Source organism: Humulus lupulus, chromosome X (genome assembly GCF_963169125.1).
Source record: "Humulus lupulus chromosome X, drHumLupu1.1, whole genome shotgun sequence".
NCBI lineage: Eukaryota > Viridiplantae > Streptophyta > Magnoliopsida > Rosales > Cannabaceae > Humulus > Humulus lupulus.
Genome location: NC_084802.1, coordinates 98286299 through 98308734, shown reverse-complemented (window position 1 = coordinate 98308734; position 22436 = coordinate 98286299). Strand labels below are relative to the sequence as shown.

Sequence of the window (22436 nt, the reverse complement as noted above, 5' to 3'; positions counted from 1 at the left end):
TCTCAATGAAAGCACCAGAATGTTGACCCACGATTTGGCCAACGACACAGAGTCAAATATACGACAAAGGATAAAACGGCAAGTAAGAAAGATGATCTAATGGAAGAGAAGAAAACACCAAGGATTTATAGTGGTTCGGCCCCAAAAGATGGTAATGACCTACGTCCACTTAGTGCTATTATTAAGATTGAATCTCAAAGCAGTAATCAAAGAACTAGGGTTCTTGAGTTTCACAAACCTTGGAAGAAATACAATAAAACAATGGATAATTGCACTATAGCTCTCTCTTTTTCTCTATCTTAGCAAAAAAATTAAGGAATCAAAATGTCCATTCCTTGAGCTATTTTATGTATATTTATAGGTTTAAAGAGGGTTACATGTGCCAATGGGCCATATCTTTCCTTAATAATCGTGTACCAAGATAATAATGAAGAAATATTCCACACAATTATTATTAGATTACAGTTTAAGAAGGAAATAAATCAGGTTATACGACCAGCCTAGTCGTATCTAAAAATTAACCCATGGCGAAGCGATGTGCTTCTGGTCAATAGTTGAGCAACACTTCTGCCACGTGTCAACTACGTAGGAAAAATCATTCACGTCATTGGTAGCGTTTTTAGGGTAAACAACATATTTAATACTTATATTAATATAAATTTAAATATTATAAAATATCATTATAACAATAATATATAATATATAATCTTAATTTTTATAAAAAAAATATCATTTATATTTAAAAAAAATTATTATATTATATATTTTTAAAAATCATAAATAATGTTTTTGTTTAATTTTTTTAACATAATTATTATTCTTTTATACATAAAATTACATATTATTTAAAATTTATATGATAGTAAAAATAATTAATAAATTTTATAAATAGAATGAAACAATCGTGCATTCCACTTTACGTATCTAGTGTATAAATATATATATATATATATATATATATACCGGTAAGGATTTGCTCCATATTTATATTTGTAGATTTGTTTATATATATCCTATCTAGCTAGTTTAGTTTGCAAGACTTAATTAAAAGCTGAAAATATGGAGGAAATAACTTCGTTGTCAAATACCTGTGCCATGGCGCCCCCAAATTATGGCGACTTGATCACCGTTCTCAGCATCGACGGCGGAGGAGTTAGGGGCATCATCCCTGCTACTATTCTTGCTTTCCTAGAATCACAACTTCAGGTTTGTTTTCATGTATATATCTATATATATGTACTAGATATATATATATAAATGGTATGAGAGCTTACTTTCATACGAATAATGATCATGTTTATATATATATATATATAGGAGTTGGATGGTTATCAGGCGAGACTTGCGGATTATTTTGACGTGATCGCGGGAACAAGTACTGGTGGTCTGATAACAGCTATGTTGGCTGCTCCGAATGTGAATGGGCGTCCCTGCTTTGCTGCCAGAGATATCAAATCCTTCTATATAGAACACTCCCCAAAAATCTTCCCCCAAAAAGGGTAAATGCATAATATTTAGTTTATATATATATATATACTCATAACGTAATCGTTGAATATATGTGTGTGTATATATATATACTGTTCAAGTCGACGAGAACTTTATTAGCAAATTTAGCAGGACCCAAGTACGACGGAAAATATCTTCATAAACTTGTGAGAGAGAAGCTTGGGGAAACTCGCTTGCATGATACCCTTACCAATATTGTCATTCCCACGTTCGATATTAAGTGGCTCCAGCCGACAATTTTCTCATCCTACGAGGTCTCTTTATTTTTCTTCTTTATCATTTATATCTTTGCCTGATATTTTCTGTCTCTTGCCCCACCCTTTTAAATTTTACTTTACCACAGTTTAATTATCTTAAGTGCATAAAAAATTTGTTCAAATTTTCTTTTCATACACAATTAGGGTGTCGTACAACAAGTGTTTTTAGAGAATACATTTTTTTAATTTGAGGATATTTATGTGATAATTAAAAAAAAACAATCAATCAGAAGATGTGTGGAGAGTGGAAAAAAAAAAAGGTTCAACACAACTATACATTTTATTGACCAGGACTGTTATTTAATAAGGAACTTACAAGGAATTAATAAACTTAATTGAGATAAGCTGTTATAAAACCTACTCTTTTTTTATTTTATTTTTTTGCAATAAAATCTCTTAGGTTTTGAACAATTTTATTAAACAAAATTATTAATGAAGAGATGGAAACATATAAGGCATAGTATGATTACTATACTATCCTATCTTATTAATTAAAAGTTGTACTCTCAGTACAAGAATTTTACACATTAGCAGTGGGGGACTCCGCTGCTAATAAGGGGGACATCCGCCGCTAATGCTTATTAGTGGCGGGAATCCGCCGCTAATTCCCCGCACCAAATTATTTGTCGCTAATAATTAATATTAGCGACGGACTGACACACCCGCCGCTAATATCATATTATTAGCGGCGGAGCTCGCCGCTAATACATATGTCAGATTCAGTATTATTAACCGCGGGGTCCGCAGCTAATATTATTTTTATAATATATTTTAAAATTTATTTGAAATAAATTAATATTTATTAAATTTAATTATTTTTAAAAATAATTCATAATATAATTTAACAAAATAAGCATTTAATTAATTTAAACATAACTAACATTAAAATTAATGTGAATAGTTTTAATATTTATCAACCTAGCTAATATCGCTATTGTCATTAAAAATAAATACAGTATCAATTCAGTCCAAATACATAAACTAGTAACTAAATAAAATCATTAAGATTAATATTGAAATTGTCCTCATCTTCAACATTTTGGTGTGGCTGTGAGGACGACGGCAGTGGCTGTGAGTGTGACGGTTGTGGCTGTGGCTGTGGCGGTGAAGGAATATAAGGTGGCTGTGATGATCGTCCGAGCGTGAGGTCCCCAAACTAATCTCGAGGTTGTGGCTGCGACCCGCCCCCAAACTCACCATATCTCACATATGGTTGCTGCGACGAACCTCCAACCTCCCCATATCTAACATTAGGTAGCGGAGGCTGAATCAATCCTCCTTGAAAATCGGTAAAGCTAAAATATAGTGGAGGAGACTGGGAAGAGCGTCCAAAAATGTATTGGTTTTGATACTGAGGAGGTTGTTGCGACGACACATGTGGCGGATACGGTGGGTGAGGCCGGTACTGCTGCTGTGGCAGATATTGTGAAGGAGGTTGGTATTGCTGCTGTGGCGGTGTATGAAGGTCAGGATTGGCAGTGTTACTCTGAGAAGAGAAACCACCTTCGAATTGTGGTGGCAAATACCTTTGCAGAAAACTGTCAAACCTTGGGTCATACAGTTTATTGGGTTGCTCAGGTACCACAGACTGAAGCGTCTCACGAATTGCCTTCATCATCAGAGCCATAGTAGTCGTATCTTCATTAGGCGTAGCAACAGTATTTGCTTGGGACTGACTTTGATCTGTAGAGCTAGAGGATGTCTTTCTTGCCTTCCCTTTCGCCCTATAACCCACTCCTCTTTGGTAGTCAGATCTCTCCCCGAGTACTTTACTTAGTATCTCGTATTGATCGACCGGGAACGAATCAACGCCAGATACATTTAGAGATGCCTCACTCTGCTGTTGACTTTGCCTCTCAAGCTGTGACCTCTGAACCTCTACCGCCAATTTTTCCTGTATAAAGATAACATTATGAACAAAAATTAGAAACATTAGAAACAAGAAAACAATACTATTCACTTACATAATCTTGTTGAGCTGCCTCATTGACAAAATATTTTGTCGATTTTCTCATATGAGCATCCCTCCAAGTATCAAGATGCGCATCTGGGTTCTCCTATTCAAATGTAAACAAAATGTTTCAGAATGTGTTATTTTATAAAATTAAATTAACATCTTCACTTACATATTGGTGACGCTTAGCTGCCAACAACTTTGTGCCTTGTGTTGTTACATACTTAATTTGTTTTCTGTTTGCTTGATTTTTAGCGGAACGAGCCAAAAATCTTTCGCTCAAAAACATTTCACAAATATTCTGCCAAGCCTTCTTAGTGCAATGGTCAGGTGGCTTAGAGAGGACATTCTCCAAATCTTCTGGTCCAGCATAATGACTTTTAAAGTGTCTATGTCTATTGTTCTTTCTCTCGCGATATCTTTCGCCCATCTCATTGTTGACAGTTGCCAGAACTGACTCACATTGTGGATGGTCGTCTATATTATAGTAATACTGCATTAAGAAAAAAAATTTAGATAACTTTGTAAATAATGGAAATAAATAATGAAAAGTACAAGATTTGTAATTTTTTTACCCTCATACGATCAAGCACTTGATCCTTAAACTGTTGAGGTACATCAGCAAAATCCAAATAATGTCCCGGACACAAAATGGTAACTAGAGTGCCCAACATGCGAATAAAAGCTTGATCCTCCTGCCCAACCACTTTGTTGGTCACAAGATCAAGCTCTAGATCCAATGGTTTCCTGGCTTTTTTCCTTTGTTCTTCAAGAACATTATTACTAGCAAGGCCACGACCTTTTCTTCTCGTCAGTGGGGCTTTAAAATTTATTAACAATAATCAGTATTAGTATTGATGTTATATTTATCTAACAATATAATTTCTAAAAATAATTTTGATATGCAATATTTAACCTGACTCGCAAGATGATGGTACCCAAGAAGGATCTGGTGGGTCTTGACCCCCACCATCTCTGCCGTGATAAGTAGCTATATCAGCTGACATTATACTTCAGTTTAAAATTTATTAGTTAGTAATTAGCATTAAAATAGAAGTATATCACATTGAATTCATAATAATAATAATTACAAAAAAAAACTTTATTATATTTAAATATATAGTTCTGTCACACAAATAGAAAAAACTAAACAGAGTAATCACTATCATTTCAATCAGTAATCGGAGACACATTTTCATCTTCACAAAGCTCAACTAACAATTCATCCTCTGCATCTGCGACTTCCTCATGTTCTGATATATCAGCTTCGTCGTCACCCTCTTCATCAGCTCCAACATATGCAGCAGGTTGATCAGATTGCATAATCAACTCTCCGAGGTCCACAGTCAACACAAAATTTGATGAACTTGTTTCATGTACAACATCAATAACATCATTAACCTCATCAGAATTGTCCTTAATGTCCCAAATTTGTCGATGATTCACATCTCCTACAACTTTCCAATCACGACCTCTAAGTAAATCATCGAGATAGAAAACTTGCTTAGCTTGAGTAGCAAGTATGTACGGCTCATCCTTGTACCATTCACCATTGACGTTTATACTGGTGATATTATTTTCAATGATTGTTTTCTTCACTCTTGGATTTGTATTAAACCATTTGCACCAAAATAATGCCACTGAATATGCACCAGTGAAAGAAAGTGTCACTACTTCTTCAAGCGTGCCGTAATAATTAAAATCTTCTGTTCTGGCAACAGACACTCCACTTTTCTGTGTGGTGCGCTTTTTGTCTCAGTCGTGTGCAATAAATCGAACACCATTGACTATACAACCTTTGTAAAATGTTGACAAATGATCTGACCCAGATGCTAAAGCTAACAGTTCATCACCATTTTCCAAATACCCAAGCTTATGCAAGCCATATATCTAAATACATAAAATGATATTAGATTCACAAAATATATCATTAATAAAATGACTGTTCAAAGTTCAAAGCTACCTTTTTATGAAACCACAAACGAAATTTTTTCCTATGCAAACGATCATGATCACCATCTAGGCATTTTTGTTTAATCTCTTGTAGGTGTTCGCTGTTAATTAGAATAGTGTTACGATTCTTGATAACAAAAAACTGATAATAACCACACATGTTCTAATTTATAAGAGAATAAACTTACTCTAAATAAGGCTCAATTTCAGGAGAATTCTCAAGTATGAACCACTCAACTATTTCACGAGTGTTATGATTGAGAGGCTTCAAAGTTCCCTTTGTGAGTCGACGACATTGAGATTGGAAAATTGTAAGATTTCGTGGGATATAAGTTGCATCTTCATTTCGATCAAGACGGTTAAATCTTGTTTCAATGTCTTTGAAATACATTGAACAAAAGGTCAAAGCCTCATCTGCAACATAGCCTTCGGCGATCGACCCTTCAGGGCGAGCTTTATTTCCCACATAATTATTTAATTTTTTCATGTACCTTTCAAAAGGATACATCCACCTCATAAATACCGGGCCACCCAATATAGCTTCTTCTGGAAAATGTAATACCAAATGAATCTTTATGTCAAAAAAAGCTGGAGCAAAAATCAACTCCGTCTTGCACAATATCTGAATAAGATCATTTTGTTCTTCCTTCATATCTTTAACATTTAAAGTCCTCGAACATATTTGCCTGAAGAAATTGCACAATTCTGCAATAGTGGTCGATATAGATTTTGGAAGAAACTTGCGCACACCGAGAGAAAGTAATCGTTGCATTATCACATGACAATCGTGTGACTTCAACCCAAGAATATTTGTATCATTCTCGGACACTTTCTTCTTCAAATTTGAACAAAAGCCATCTGGAAATCTAACTCCTTTTATAAACTGACAAAACTGTTGCCTCTGCGCCGGAGTTAACACATAAGGAGCGTGCGACTTCATCAGCTTCCCATTCTCATCTTCATAAATCCACAATGATTCTCTCACACCCATCTTTTTCAAATCATGTCTGGCATTAGTGGTGTCCTTAGATTTATCATTGTCTAAGATGGTGCCAAGGAGACTATCACACACATTCTTCTCAACATGCATGACATCTATATTGTGTTTTAATTTGTTTGTAGACCAATACTCAAGCTCGTAAAAAATACTTTTTTTCCTCCAATTACCTTCATCTACTCCTCTTTTACGTTTCACACCCCCAAACTAGACATGTTTTCCTGGAACTTGCGCTGCAAGAGCATTAACTTGTTCTAGTATATCCTCACAAGTAAACCGTCTCGGAGGCTTCTCTCAACTTCTCCATCGAACTCTTTGTCTCTTCTCATTTAATGAGTACTTGGCTAGAATCTTCTGTGACCAATGTAAGATGTCTTACCGATCACTCGGATGGAAGTTGTGTCCTCATTACACGTAGGACATGCTTTGTATCCCTGACCACTCCATCCAGACAAACTACTGCGAGCTGGAAAATCGTTCACTGTCCACAAAATAGCTGCCCGCATCTTGAACATCCTGTTGGTCGTACTATCTCTTATATCAACTCCGTTAACCCACAGATCCTTCAACTCATCCACCAATGATCTCATAAATACATCAATGTCCTTACCGGGTGATTTTGGCCCAAGAATAAGGAGGGTCAACATGAAATAATTGTCTTTCATGCACAACCAAGGTGGCAGATTATAGTTTGCCAACACCACAGGCCGCATGTTGTATGCAAGGTTCATGTTACCAAATGGATTAAATCCATCAGCAGCTAAGCCCAGACGAACATTTCTGGGATCCCTTGAAAAATCAGGATGCTTGGCATCAAAGTCCTTCCACGCAGAGCCGTCCACCGGGTGTCGCATCACCCATTCATCTTTTGATTTCCCGGCGTGATGCCATATCATGTGTTTCGCTGTAATCCTTGAACTGTATAATATTTTCAACCGAGGGATCAACGGAAAGTAACGCATCACCTTGTGTGGCACTTTTTTTCCTTTCGTCATTTCGGAAGTAATCCATCTACTACTTTCGCATACTGGACATGTCTCTTTAGATGCATGCTCATTGTAAAATAAGCAACAATCATACTGACACACATGAATGGACTCGTATCCCAACCCTAATTTTTTCAATCTCTTTTTCGCCTCGTAGTATGATCCGGGGATTTTGTTTTCCTTAGGAAATGCAAGCTTTAACAACTTCAGCAATTCATCAAATATGTTGTTAGGCATCTTCCCTCTAACTTTTAGATACAATAACTTTGCTAAAAAGTTCAGGGATGAAATCCAATCACATCCAGGATACAACTCCGCTTCAATCTCCTCAAATAACTCGTCATAATACTGACTCCCATCAGGATCCCTTTCTACTTCCTCAGTTGTCGGTAAAAGGAAGTCTTCCACAACATTAATCATCTCATCGTCTTCATTCTCATCAACCACCTCATCAGAGACAATTTCTTCCACCTCACCATGAAAAATCCACTTATCACAAGCTTGATGAAAACTCCTATCGAATACGTGTGCCCAAACTACATCTAAAGATTCAAATCTATTATTATTGCATCTCACACACGGGCACCTAATTCTTCCATCATAATCTTTATGTTCCGACGCCATCCTCAAAAAAGCTTGCAGATCATTCCCATATTCTTGACAACCACGATTTCTCAATGTTGTCCAAGTCTTGTCAATCGCCATCTAAAGTGTTATAAGAGTGTGAGTTTTAGTAATGTGAATAGGAATGGATAACAAAGGAGATTTGTTATCATTTTTGAAATCTTATGCAATATTATAATATCTTATGCTATTTTATGATGTTTTATTAGATAATGTTATTTATAAACAAATTAATTTTTTTCCTAAACTAATTTATTATATATTCATAATTTTTTAAAATTTTATTAAATATAATTATCAATTTTCATATTCATGTAATTTATATTAAACAATGTTATTCAATAAACAAATTAAATTAAATTATTTAATTAGATAATATTATAGCAAACTTTTATTATTTAATTAATTAAATTATTAAAAATTAATTAAAAAATAAATTATTATTTATATAATTATTTATTCTTAATTTTTTAAACTTTTATTAAATGTAATTATCAATTTCTATATTCATGTAATTTATAAATATTTAATATTAGATAATGTTATTCAATAAACAAATTAAATTAAATTATTTAATTAGATAATATTATATCAAACTTTTATTATTTAATTAATTAAATTAATAAAAAATAATTAAAAATAAATTATTATTTATTCATAATTTTTTAATTTGTAATAATAATAATAATTTTACAAATTAATTATTATTTGACTTTAAGACTAATTTATTTTTTTAAATAATTAGATAAATTTTATTAATCTTTATCATTCATTATTTTATTAATAATATTTTAGACTTATCATTTCTGTACCCATATCCCTGTAATTGATGGTTGTAGTCAACAACCATCAATCACAAGCATACCGGGACAGAGAAAATAAATTAACCAAAACAGTCCTATAATTATTTATATATTCCTATATATTTTGATTTTCATCTCTCTTACTAAGGAAACCAAGGATACTAATTAAAGGACTCAAAACTCAAATATTGTGCACTAAACAAATACAAAATAAATTATTTAGAAAAACATGTCCAGATAAAGAAAATATTAAATACAAAAAATATGTCCAAACCTGTCGAGGGTGTGCCAAGGTCATGTGTGTGTCGGGGTCGTGGGCATGTCGCTGTCCTGATAAAGAAAAAAATTAAGACCAAAAGATACACGAAAAAAAATTCAAACCAAAATAATATAAAACTAAGTATAAAAAAATGCAATGTGTTGGTTAGGCATTACATTGTAAATAAGTATAAAATACACCATTATTCACCATTGAAGATGATTAAAGCAGAGAGCATAATTAGAAAATTTTAGCCAATTGTTATATCAATAAATCTGAACAATATTAACTAAATGCTCGATTCTCTAAAGGAACGAACCAACACATTTGTGTGTATAAAACTGGAAAATTTTGCTCCACAAAGCAAACCATATCATTCTTGAAGCATAAACATAAACAGTAGAAAAAAAAATGGAACAATGGATAATTCAAAGACTAAAACTTACACCTGAGAGGCGTGGGTCAGTGGCAGAGGTGGCCAATCAGCGTGGGTCACTAGTTTTCGTTGCCTGAGAGAAGTATAAAAACATTATAGGAATGACAACTATTACTCTAAATTGTAAAGAAAGGAACATGTTGGAGTAGGACATGGATTAAATACGAGAAGAAGTACATGTTGGTTGTACAAAAACAGTCAAATTTTGAAATCTGAGAATTTTGGTGATAGATATACTATTTATTTAACATCTCTTATTTTAATATAAAATGGAGAGTAGGGTCATCTCACCTCCTTTTTCCCTCCACCAAATGATATAAAATAAAAGCACATATCTCTTATTACAAAAGAGTTCAAAATGCACTAATAAAAATCACATATCTCTAAATTTGGTGTCTCTGCCTATTCCATCTTCCCATCTATTAAGATGACAAATTATTTTATTTTTGACTATTAATATTTTTATTTATTTAAAAATAAAAATTTAAGATTTCATTCAAAAAAAAATAGCACAATCCAACTCGAGTACAAACAAACGAACAACAGAGTTCTCTGATTAAAACACAAACAAATGACAACAACATTCAATAAAATTGGTGGCATTCAAGCTAAACATATGATAATTAAAGAGACTAAACTATCTATCCATTCTCGCACTAGGAAAAATCCAAAACATGAACCAAAAATCCAAACAAACAATAATAATATCTAAAAATGAGATATTATTATTGTGTTAATTATTTATATATTGAATTTGTCAAAAATAAAAAGAAGATATTTATATATTGAAGAGGTGGAAGATAGTATCACCAAATGTTATTACAACCAATTTTGGCACAAGAAAAAGATTCAGAACAAAAATTACAAATCAATATACCAAACAAAAATGTGGAGTCAGCCGCGGGTGGGTTGCGCAGGTGACTGGCTGGGTGGCTCAAGTGGAGTCGGTGTGGCTGGCGCAGAGAACCGATCGACGAACGATTTGGCTGGCGTCATTGAGAAAGAAGACCTTGAAACTTGAAAGGCAGAGAGGTGTGGCTCAAGTGAGTCGGTGTGGTGATGTGTTATGCGAGAGAGGAAGGGTTTTTCTTGCCTGAGAGAATAGAAGAGAAGAATGAAATTGGGTTGTGAAAATTATAAACTGTAAATGTATTAGCGGCGGGGCCCGCGGCTATTAATATGATCCGCGGCTAATAATTTTATTAGCGGCGGGTAGTCCGCCGCTAATAAAAGAGATTACCCGCCGCTAATACTATTAGCGGCAGGTTGTCCGCCTCTAATACAGGTAATTGCTCGCCGCTAATAAAACTTAAAAACTTTTCCTGGGCTTTTAATTTATTATATTAGTGGCGGAGGCTCCGCCGCTAATAGTGGTAAAGTCCGCCGCTAATATATTTTTTTAAATACTCACTTATTATTAGTGGCGGACCCCAAGTCCGCCGCTAATATACTGAACAATACAGGCGGACTTAGTCCGCCGCTAATAGCCTTTATTCTTGTAGTGTCTATTAGCTAGTACCATACTATTATATTGGGAAATTACCATTTTGATTTATCGGTTTTAAATCTTTTAGTAAGTTTAATTCTGGATTTTTGAAAAAGTCGAAATACATGTTATTTTCAAATAACAAAAATTGCCTCATGGCATCCTTTTTGTCAATTTTTTTTTAAAAAAAAAAAACAGAAAATGCTTTCACCTAAGATATATTAATATATTAAATTTTTATTAATAATTTATCAAATTTATCAATAAAAACTAAAATTAAAAATAAATAAAATTCATAACTAAAACAATAATTTTAGGTCGTAGTAATCGATTTATAAACTACTTACAAAATATTCTAAATATATTAGTACCTAAAAATTTTACAAATATATTCTTATTTATTTTAATTTTTGATTTAATTTATTTTAAATTTTAGGTTTGCTAATCAACTTTATAAATTATTTATAAAAAATATTATTATGGGAAATTTACAGCGAAAATCATTAACTAGTCTGAAAAGTTGTACTTAAGTTACTAAGTAGTTTTTTTGGCGACAATAATCAATAAGTGGGCTGAAAAGTTGCACTTAAACTATTATATATTTTTTTTGTGGCAAAAGTTAGTAAGTAATTTGAAATATTACACTTAAGTTACTTAGTAGTTTTTCAGTTGCAAAAATCATATTTTATACTAACTTTATCTCAATTTTAATTAATTAATAAAAACATAAAAATATATAATTCTAACATTGAAAAATTATTTGAAATTTATTTTACGAATTAAAAAAAAATCAAAAGTTATAACATGAAAAATTATTTAATTTTAAATAAACTAAGTTTTAATTCAATTTAAGTTGTATTATTTTAAAATTTTAATTTAACTAATAGTGAATAATATTTTTATATTAGAAATTTTTAAATAGTTTTTTATTTTTAAAAGAGATTTAATTTATTATATTGATGTTATGAATATATATATATTTAGACATTTTATGATTAATTAAAATTAAGATAAAATTTGTGTAAAATGTGACTTTTGCAACAAAAACAACTACTTTGTGACTTACGTGTGACATTTTAGACTACTTACTGAATTTGGTCGCCAAAAAAATTACTTAATGACTTAAGTGCATTCTTTCAGACAACTTCCTGACTTTTGCCACAAAAAAAACTACTTAGTGATTTAAGTGCAATTTTTTGAACTACTTAATGATTTTTACCACAAATTTCTCTAATAATATTAATATATTTTAAATTTATTTAAAAAAAAAACAAGTAGCTAGGACTATTTTTGCTATAATTAAGGGTTGGCTTTTACCTTTTGAAAACCTTGAGTTGTTCATTAAACCTAGAGGGGTAAAAATATTAATTTTCCTATATAGTATTCTACTCTATTAACATGTCTAACAAAGCAGTTACGTGAGGTAATACAAGAGTTACCTAGGTAATATAGGCTAGCTATGAATAATCACCATTCGTTTAATATTTATGGACAAACAATATCGCATGAATATATATTAATTGAAATCTGCAATCTGAAATCTACACAAACGAATCTGTTATAATACGATCCTGCATATTGCATATACATGGCGTTATATATTCTCTATATTGTATGATATAATTGAATAATTCTAATTAATACAGTGTACATATATTGTAGAGTGTATTATATATATATATAACATAATTATATATAGTGTATAATTATATATAAAGTTAGAGCAGTCTTCAACGCAAAATAAATCATTTTAATTATCGAATGTTGGTGATATTATGTTTTTTTTATTAATTTTTTAAATTCGATGATAATATCGATGGATGAGTCTACACGCTATACCTAAGTAACTAAAGCGTGTATAAAGTTTTATTAAACCTATATATATCTATACTATATATATATATATGCACGGGGCCTTGGATTATATTCCGTTCACAGAACGGTTCAGTCATAAAATAGTCAAAGGGGGCCCCAATTTGTACTACTATTCGACTGACATTGTAACACAATTTCTGATAAAAAGTGAGGCTAAATAGTGTAGTTTGTCCCATCGAACAGTTAATGCAACTGTACAAGCCACCGGAGATAACCGGTTTTATATTATTTTATGTGAATAGTTACACGTTGGGGGTGGTTTTCTGGTAATTGTACTTCTTGAACTTTTGGTCTTTTGGTAATTTGTAGCTTCATAACATATTTGTTGTTTTTTTACATTGACTGTACATTTAGTACATTGTTCTTACTATTTTGCACATTGTTTATGATTTCGCAACACATACTGTTTAACACAGGTAGATGGGCCAGTCCGAGTCCATGAGCACGGCCCAAACGAAAAGGGTCTTTTACAGTGAAATAAACTTTAAAATTGAGATTTTTTTTTTATTAGGCCCAAAGTTATGAATGGGGCACGTAAGATAAATTTTTGTAATGATGATGTTTTATTTAATATATCTTCTCCTTTTGTTATGTTACCAGCAGACAAAGTAGTGATCAATTAATATATCAGAAGACGTAGTATTGAATATTGTAGTGAAAAGTTAGTAAAACAATGAGGACTGCTAAAATCAAAACTAATTAACACTTTTTTTTTATCCTAATTAACGATAAAGATAACAATATTATTAGTTTACTTAATAGAATAATATTGGTAAATTTGTAATAGTAATAAACAAGTTTGGTGAGTTGCATTAACGATGAATTTTTTTTTGTTTTTTTATCCTAATTAATTACCTAATTCATATTAATATTATGCTTTAAACATGGTTTTATGCCTATTTGGTGAGAAGCATATATACTTTAAGCAATCAATTAAAAAAGCTAACAAAGTTACTTACTATTAAAATCTCGTAAGTATAGATAGTAGGCTCGAATCTACACGATATGATTAAGTAAGTGTAATTATGTCATATTTTGTAATCCTTCATTTTAATTGTGAAGATGAATATTTTTACTAATTTACTCTTTAATGTACAATTAATGAAATTTCAATAATAATGATACGCATGGTATATAATGAAGAGAAAGAAAAGAAACGATTACAGTCAATTTGTTATCTAATTTTATCAATTAGAGTGAAGCGTCACTAAAAAAGGAACGTATATTTAGGATTGGTCATTTGATTATCATTAATCTACGTTTCTAAAACATTACAAATATGATTGAACTGCCATAATCAATAATTTTTTACCATTGAAACAAATATACTATTTAGCTACAATTTGAATTCACTTACATTAATGCAATTGTTATACTAATTCAGCCACCTAAACCATTACAAAACACTTTAATTGTTAAGTAGGACAGAAAGCCTACGAAAATAGACACTTAATCAATTTGCACTATCATTCTGTCATAAAGTTCGATGGTCATCTAGATTCGTCGAATTTAGCCGAATGCCAAGCTCTCTTACTTGGTGAGGGTTGTTGACTGTGAGGAAGCGGTAGACCGACCAGCTGAGGGCATGTTCTTCGATTGTGGTCTGCAGAATAACAGTTCGAACACTTCCTTTTAGTTTTAACGGCTCCATCTGACATATCTATCGTAACATTGTCCCTATTGTTTCTTGCATAGGCGGATCCTTTAGTTCTACAAGGTGTTGGGTCCCTGGTAATGTTTTCATTTTCTTGATAGGTTTGATATCGTTCCGAGTCATTGTCACCGGTGTTTGATTCCAATGGAACTGCATCCTTGAACATTGCAGTTAGTGTTGCCACTTCTTGTTTCACTTTGGTGTAAGATTGCTCAGACTTGGAAGCGTAATAGCTCAACAAGTTTGTATCCAAAGCGAGGGATGCCTGCCTAGCCATTTCAAATAACTGTTGCTTTTCTGTGGAGTGTTGCTTTAGTTCGAGGGGGAGGTCTGCTTTTGCATTCTTACTCCACCGTTTCAGCAGGAGAGACTGTGGTATTATCTTCATATGACGGTATTTCATTACAGCCCAAAATGTCTACACGGATATCCTCGTGTTGGAACTTTGACAAACTGTAGGAGAATGATTCACCGTTGTCTTCACAATTGTTGACAAAGAACACATGTTCCGCTTTGATTTGATCAGCCACTTTATAGTACATATTTCTAGTGTACAATTTGGCACACTGCTCATGGTACGTCTTAAGAGCATTTTTGGGACCTGGTATTGGAGGACTACTGTGTCGACTATTGTAATCATCTTCTCTCTCGACGTGCCTCAACTTTTTCATAGCAACGTCAATCGAGGTAACGAATTCACGGAGACTATAACTTGCATGTAGGAATTTGTTAATACTTGAATTCATGGACTCACATCTTTGGTTGGTCCGCATTCCGGCGAAAAATTTCCCTCTTAGGTATGTCTCTGCCCATGAACGGCGACTGTGATAAGTGTTGGTGCACCATTGGCTAGAATGGAGGTCAAAATTGTGTATTAATTCCCCCCATTTTTGCATGAATTCCTCTATTGTGTAATAGTTGTACATGACATCTTGAAATCCTTGTAATAATTGGGGGTCTTTTGAAATTTTTAAAGCGTTGGTACACAGGTGCCACGCACACAACCGATGAGTTGCATTTGGGAAGTACTTCAAGACAACATTTTTGATAGCTCCATCTCCATCTGTCACCACAACCTTTGGTGTTACATGATTGTGGCATTCAATAAATTTGTCAAGCAACCAAAAGTAAGTTTGCTCATCCTCGGAGTTAAGCAGTGCCATTCCAAATATGCAGGTCTTGAAATGATGATTGACGCCCAAAATAATTGTCAGGGGTTTATTATATTTGTTTGTCATATATGTTGTGTCAAATCCAATAACCTCACTGAATGCGACGAAATCCCGTCGAGAATATCCGTCCGCCCAGAATAGTTTCCCCAATCTGTTGTCCACGTCACATTGATATTGAATGAAGAAATTTGGATCCCTCTTTGACAGACAATCCAAATATCCCAAAGCACCATCTGAATCTGTACATCTTTTCTCATTTCTTTTGACATGGGCGACCTTGTTGTAAACATCTCGTAGCTTGCAAGGCATCCTTTCGTACCCACCAGACTGCATTGCCAAGTGGGAGATGATGTGTGAAGTTCTTATCCCAACTTGGTTCAATGACCTCACTTGAGCAACTAGGGTTTCTGACACGGAACGGTTTGATCTCAGAAATCGCAACTCATCTAATGCTGCCTTGTCATGGTTGTGCAGAGGTTGGAATTCCTTGCAAATCCACGGACCCTCATCGCCCATCATTACGACTCGAAAACTAGCTTGGCAACCAGTCCTAGTAATAGATGTTTTTCGTTTGCTCCCACCGGCCTTGTCAATTTCCATGTGTTTATGGAAATCTTCTTTTGAACATACCCATTTTCTCATGGTGATGTTCCCATTTTTTTTTCCGTACATCTACTTTGCGGACACTGAAGCCTACCCACAAAGAGTATGTGTAATAAAAATCCTCCCACTCTTCAAGGGACTCCAAGACCTTTCCCTGGACATCCTCCGTCTCAATATCATTTGCGAGTTTCTCAATCCCCAAAGATTGTAGTATATTTTCCCAATTTGATGTTTCTTGCAAACTTCCTACCTCTTCCATATTTAAGTTAAATCTGGGAAATAAAATCCAAGTTTTAGGCAATATATTATGAATAGAGTTATTGTATGTTTTACATAGCCCATTATACATACAATTTGACCTGTAAACTCAGTCGATATTGGTGAAAAGCTTGATATTGCAAAGGTGTGTAAAAACATGGCACAAATGTGAAACTGGATTTTCAAAATAGAAGAAAATTCCTATTATTATAATTTTTCCTTATTTGGTTCCCATAGAAAATGGAAGACATACCCAAATTAAAGGAAATGTGAACGTAAATAATAAAGGCCAATGCATTTTCAAGTGTAAGATTTATTTGGGCCTTCTATTGATATTGAGGAGATTAAACAATAGGCCCAGTAAAATGAGCTAGTCAATATATTGGAAGAATTTCTAATGATGAGGGAATGTGGGCATTAATAGACTTAAGACAAGTTTCCTTTGAAAATAAAAAAGAATTTAAATTGATAATAAAATGATTTTTTTAACTAAATTAAAATTTGACATCTAAACTAAGTGATTGTTTATGACAACCTTGAAAGTTACGTATGTGCATGTGTACAAACTTTGAGTCATGAAATTGCTGTTTAAAAATATGGTCAGTTTCTATTACTTTAATTATAGCCCCTATTTGGTTCCCACATAAAATAGGAGACATACTCAAATTAAAATAGTGTCAACATAAATTTAGTAATGGTCATGGAGAATAAAATAAAGATTATGCTCACCTTGTTCAAGGAGATTCGTGCACTGAAACTTTTGAAGGTGAACTTGGCATATCCTCCAGATTTTGTTATATTCTATTCAATTGTGAACACAAAATGTGCTGTTGGTTAAATTTTAAAGTTGGGGGATACAGGTTTTTATCCAAGCAAGATATTAGGTAGACATATTTATTGGGACATTTAATGTTGAATAAAGTGTACACCTTTTTTAACGAGGCCCAGTTGATGTTTTGGGCCACCTGAAATATATGTTTTTAATGAAAATATTTTATTAAACAATTGACCCTTATTTTGCCATGTATGTTTATCCTCTAATTTTGGTTGTAACTTGATTTAATTTGTAAACTTTGTGTTGTCGACTAGTGGTTTCTTGTGACTTACAATAGTTAAAACAATAAATCCATTCAACATATTTTATAATGTAAAATAGTCAACATTTACTAAAATCTAGAAACTAACCACATCACCACAAAGTTTGTCATAATGACATTTTCGTACAAGTACACACAATCATTTAATATCCATACTACATGGTATTTTTAATTCAACCACAACATATTGAAACACTAAATAACCTAAGAGACCAAGTAAGGTTATCTGAGTTAAGACTCCAGCAAATACAAATTAAAAATACTTAACATAGTGAAAATGGGTTGATGTGGGCTTCATTGTCTGGTAATAGTTGTCTGATCAATCAACATTGTCCAAGTTCAAACATGCGGCCATACTCAATTGATTGTTCATATTATCGACCACCGTTTCAATACCTTTCATGTGCTCATTTGCAAGATTGGTTGTCTTTGTTAATTTGTAGATCAAATCTGACAAATCAAGCAGGAGGTCTCTTGCTTCCTTAGAAAGTCTATAGGCCTTATTCCTCAGCCTCCTCTCTTCATACAACTTATCCTTAAGAGTAGTGCAATTAGAACAATTAACACACTTAACAGAAACACGTTTGTATTTAGTCGAGATTGATGAAGCCTTCATTCTTGACGCTCCCGGGCTCCCGCAATGCATCGGGCATGCACTGTTTGGAGTACCACATTCTCCGGACGACATAATTAATTTCAGGGGGAAAAGTTGTCTTCTTGGTGGTTTATGCATAAATCTCTAACCAATAAATGCACTATACCAAACATCCATTATATAGGTGTTCATTTCGTGTAGTCTGATTTTTATTAGTCACCAAGTATTATTCACATACTATTTGACCCATACTTTCAATAGTAAAATGCGTCTATGTCATGCCACATTAAATTAAGTGGACCCTAAAAATGTAAGGCCACGGCATGGGAAGTACTGTTCACATACTATTCTGCCAATAGTTTCAATAGTAAATTAGGTGGCATGACAGTCCATTGTACATTGAATTCTGTGGACCCACCAAATATAAGAACCACCAAACTAAAAGATTTTGTCCTCATTCATTGACATGACAATCTAAATTAACATTTTATTTTTAGATACATTCATAACAAGTTTTAATAAAAATAATTATTTTCTATTGTGGTCCTTATTATTCACTACTAATAATTAAAAATTATTTTATAACGGCTAAAATTTTGATATATTCTAATTTATAAAAAATAATTTTTAGTCACATTTTCAATAAATTAAACGATATATTTATTTCCAAAGAGTTATTAAATATTTATGCTTAATTATATATTCAATCACTAATTATTTTTTTCCTATGATGGTATTATGGTTGAAATTAACAATTATTTAAATGTTTAACTATAATTTAGAAGTTTATGCAATCTTATTTGTAACCTGTTGCAAGGCCCAATGAGAAGGAAGGAGGTGTTGGCCCTTGAAAGAGCTAAGCCGATTTGGTGGGGCCATGATTTTATTTTTCTATAGTGGGATTGGGATTGTGATTGTGAGTGAGACCCGAGGCAGAGCAAGAAGCAGTCAGAAGAGGAAAAAGAGAAGGTGCTGGGGCAGTGGATCCCACCATACGCATACGCAATGGTCTTGGGTCGTTGGCCCCACCTCGTCACCCAACTTTAGGGTAGGCGACAGACATAAATGGGCCACTACCAATGTAAATGGGAGAAGTCATACTTTTATGGAATGTTACAATTTATGTGTCTTTCCCACAACTGGTACACCTTAAAAGTACATATATCGTGTCTGGTACAACCCAAATTTTTTTTTGTTTAATCATCATTTAGGTATTTTAAGAAGTGTCAATGTACACGTGGAAATTTTTCACAAAAAAAATAAAAAATTCAATACAAAACTCTTAATATTATTTTAATTTTTTTAGGTCCATTAATATGATTACTTCATGGAACTATCAGACATTCTAAAAAGGGGAAATAGTAGGATCACACGGATAACCAACAAATGAGGTTAAGAAGTAAATATCATTAGGCCAACTCCAATGGGCGGAGATTGCTTAAATGGTCACATCAAAACTTAACCAATAAAAAAAAAGAAAAAGAAAAAAAAAATATATATATATATATATATATGAAGACAACGTTGCCAAATTTCTTTTGAACTAATCTCTCCACCTCAGCTTTCAATCTCCACCTTTGACCACCTGTGACAAATATTTAGGCATAGCAACTCCCATTGGAGTTGGCCTTAAGAAACAAAATATGTAAATAGTAACTACTACAGTACCGTTAGAAATAGCATTTAATATTTTAAAAATTATCTAATAGTTACAATAGAGATTGTCACCCACCTGGATAGTAGAAACATTATAAATATATTGAAATATAGTTAATAATAACCATACTATTAAAAGTGGTGTACCACCAACTTAAAATTGTACTTGTTTGAATAACATTAATAAAGTTTTGTGTACTAAAAAACTAATTATATATGGAATGGTAAAAAATCAAGTCAAGGCATTGCACACTGCCTTGGCGGCACTCCTCTCAGCCAGTTTTTTGGAGCACTCTTCCACTCCTTCAAATATTCTACCTTCTACCTCCACACGTGAGATAAATGTAGGACAATGATCCGGGCCAGATTTTTTTGTATAATATCTTGGCAAGCTCCAATTCATTTTTTGGAGACGCTCTTGCAAGATAATTTTCCACAACACGTCTTTTTCAAAAGATGTGTAAGGAGACCTACTACCATGGGAACTTGATGATGACCCTTAGTTTAATAAAGTGGGATTTAAACATTAGGGTTGAGAAGTAAATAATATGAAAAACGTAATAATTGTTTAAAGAAAAAATATATTTGACCCTTTATATATTTAAAAGTGAGTACCTCCATTAAATCCTGAAGGTTGAAAGTTGGCTTTCTCAATAGAGAGGAATCCATATGGAATCCTTGCCACGTCATTCATAGCTTCCTTCTTCGTGTTAAATGTTGCGGGAACACGAAATGCTTCATCATTGACTGTGACGGAGGCAGCAAACATGGCTTTGTCAGTGGACCCATGATTTGTGCATACGTACAAGGGAGATGGTAAGTGATTTTTTTGACAAAATTCATTCAATTTTGTTTTATAGGCCATGTTGAATGAAGGTAATAAGTTTATGAGTTTTGAGAGGTACTACTTCAACACAATTCCCACTAGCACTTATGAAGTATTATTTTGGCAATGATGGTCTAAACCATTTCGGCTGGAATAATTGCTATAAATAGGTAGAAAAAATATTAAAATATCATGTCTTTCATTGTAGCATTGTTGACCAGATATACGTGCTATATTGTCTGTATGTGCACTTTTTTAATGGGATTATTTTTCTACACATGTATAATTAGTGAGATCACCCAAAAGGCATGAAGAAATTTTGAAGTTCCAACTCACAATTATATTTTAAAATAATTGTGAATTACCCTTGCATTGTTCCAACAATCTACATCACTGGATTATAAAAATATGATAAACAAAATTATTACCTTTCTACCCTCCTAGAAAGAACGATTTTCTTATTTGTTAAGTGAACATTAATTGTGGTAGTTATTTAATATATTCCAATATTTTTGCAACACTGTAACTTTTTAACTATATAAGAAATAAGTTCATGTAGAACAACTTTTATTTTTCCCACAATCTTCAAATTCCACTAAACAAAACATAAAAATAACCAAAAAAAAAAAAAAAACAAAGTTCAGAAAATATAAATAAAGCTTGAAACATGTACAATTTAAAAGTCTAAAACATATTATAAAAACAACTAAACATAATGAAGGAATGATTGTCTAGTTCATCCCCTAAATAGTTGTGACAATAATTCCACCAAAGTGTGGATATTTGTCTCCATGTCACAGAGCCTTTTCTCTAGCTTCTTCACAATTAACTTAACATCTTTGTATTGGGCCTCCATATCTAAATCGCAGCCTGAGACTGTGCTTGCTAAGACGGATACTGTATCATTAACCATGACAACTTCCTCATATTGCTTAGCCACTTGCTGGGATACTCCACATAGAGGGCAGTTATGGGAAGGGGCGGGTAGGGCATGGTAGTGTGGCTGGTTTGAACAATTTTCTGTGCAATTATGGTCCATTGGTTGAATATTAAAACAATTGTCTTCTTCGTTTGCTTGAGAGATTTCTCTAGACTCTTGGAAAATATGAGTTGAAAATGGCTAATAAATGCTCCATTTATAGGCCTTACCTCATTTTGGAAGGAAATGTGACATTGCAGATTACAAAAGTTTTGGAGTAGGTATGCTTTTCCAGAAAATTAAAATAAATGAAAACACATGTCAACTCATTGTAATTATTACCAACACAGGTGAATTCATTATGATTACACGGAATGCATACATTGAAACTTGACCACTCATACTTGTAAATAATCACATTTTATATTTTGACAAGTAGTCTACCCCTCCAAATCATCTTTATAATACAACACCGATTTAGAGCAGTCCCAATAGAGAACCGGTCAAAAAAAGAGCT

At 33.0% G+C, this 22436-nt stretch overlaps 2 protein-coding genes across 4 annotated transcripts; one reads left to right on the top strand and one right to left on the bottom strand.

Moving 5' to 3' along the window:
* Positions 1-966: 966 nt before the first annotated feature.
* LOC133806781 (patatin-like protein 2) lies at positions 967-14888 on the top strand. 3 transcript variants are annotated; one of them, XR_009879082.1, is made up of 4 exons: positions 974-1206; positions 1318-1499; positions 1621-1763; positions 13556-14888. XR_009879082.1 is itself a non-coding variant. In XM_062244870.1 (3 exons), the coding sequence occupies exons 1-3, from the start codon at positions 1060-1062 to the stop codon at positions 4175-4177; spliced, it is 531 nt and encodes a 176-aa protein (XP_062100854.1). In that variant the 5' UTR covers positions 967-1059. The 3 variants fall into 3 exon arrangements, 2 of the variants coding, with proteins under 2 accessions (XP_062100854.1, XP_062100855.1); XM_062244870.1 differs by lacking the exons at positions 1621-1763; positions 13556-14888 and adding an exon at positions 3976-4177 and having other exon boundaries at positions 967-1206; XM_062244871.1 differs by lacking the exon at positions 1621-1763.
* A 249-nt stretch (positions 14889-15137) lies between these two features.
* Positions 15138-16565, bottom strand: LOC133806087 (protein FAR1-RELATED SEQUENCE 5-like). Its single transcript, XM_062244223.1, has one exon. The coding sequence runs from the start codon at positions 16563-16565 to the stop codon at positions 15138-15140; it is 1428 nt and encodes a 475-aa protein (XP_062100207.1).
* Between the last annotated feature and the right edge of the window lie 5871 nt (positions 16566-22436).

Bases quoted from the DNA above. Each gene is read 5' to 3' on its own strand.
- LOC133806781 (XM_062244870.1), top strand. From the start codon at position 1,060: ATGGAGGAAATAACTTCGTTGTCAAATACCTGTGCCATGGCGCCCCCA. The intron at 1,207-1,317 runs GTTTGTTTTCAT...ATATATATATAG, and splicing joins TCCTAGAATCACAACTTCAG to GAGTTGGATGGTTATCAGGC. The intron at 1,500-3,975 runs GTAAATGCATAA...CTTGATTTTTAG, and splicing joins AAAATCTTCCCCCAAAAAGG to CGGAACGAGCCAAAAATCTT.
- LOC133806087 (XM_062244223.1), bottom strand. From the start codon at position 16,565: ATGGAAATTGACAAGGCCGGTGGGAGCAAACGAAAAACATCTATTACT.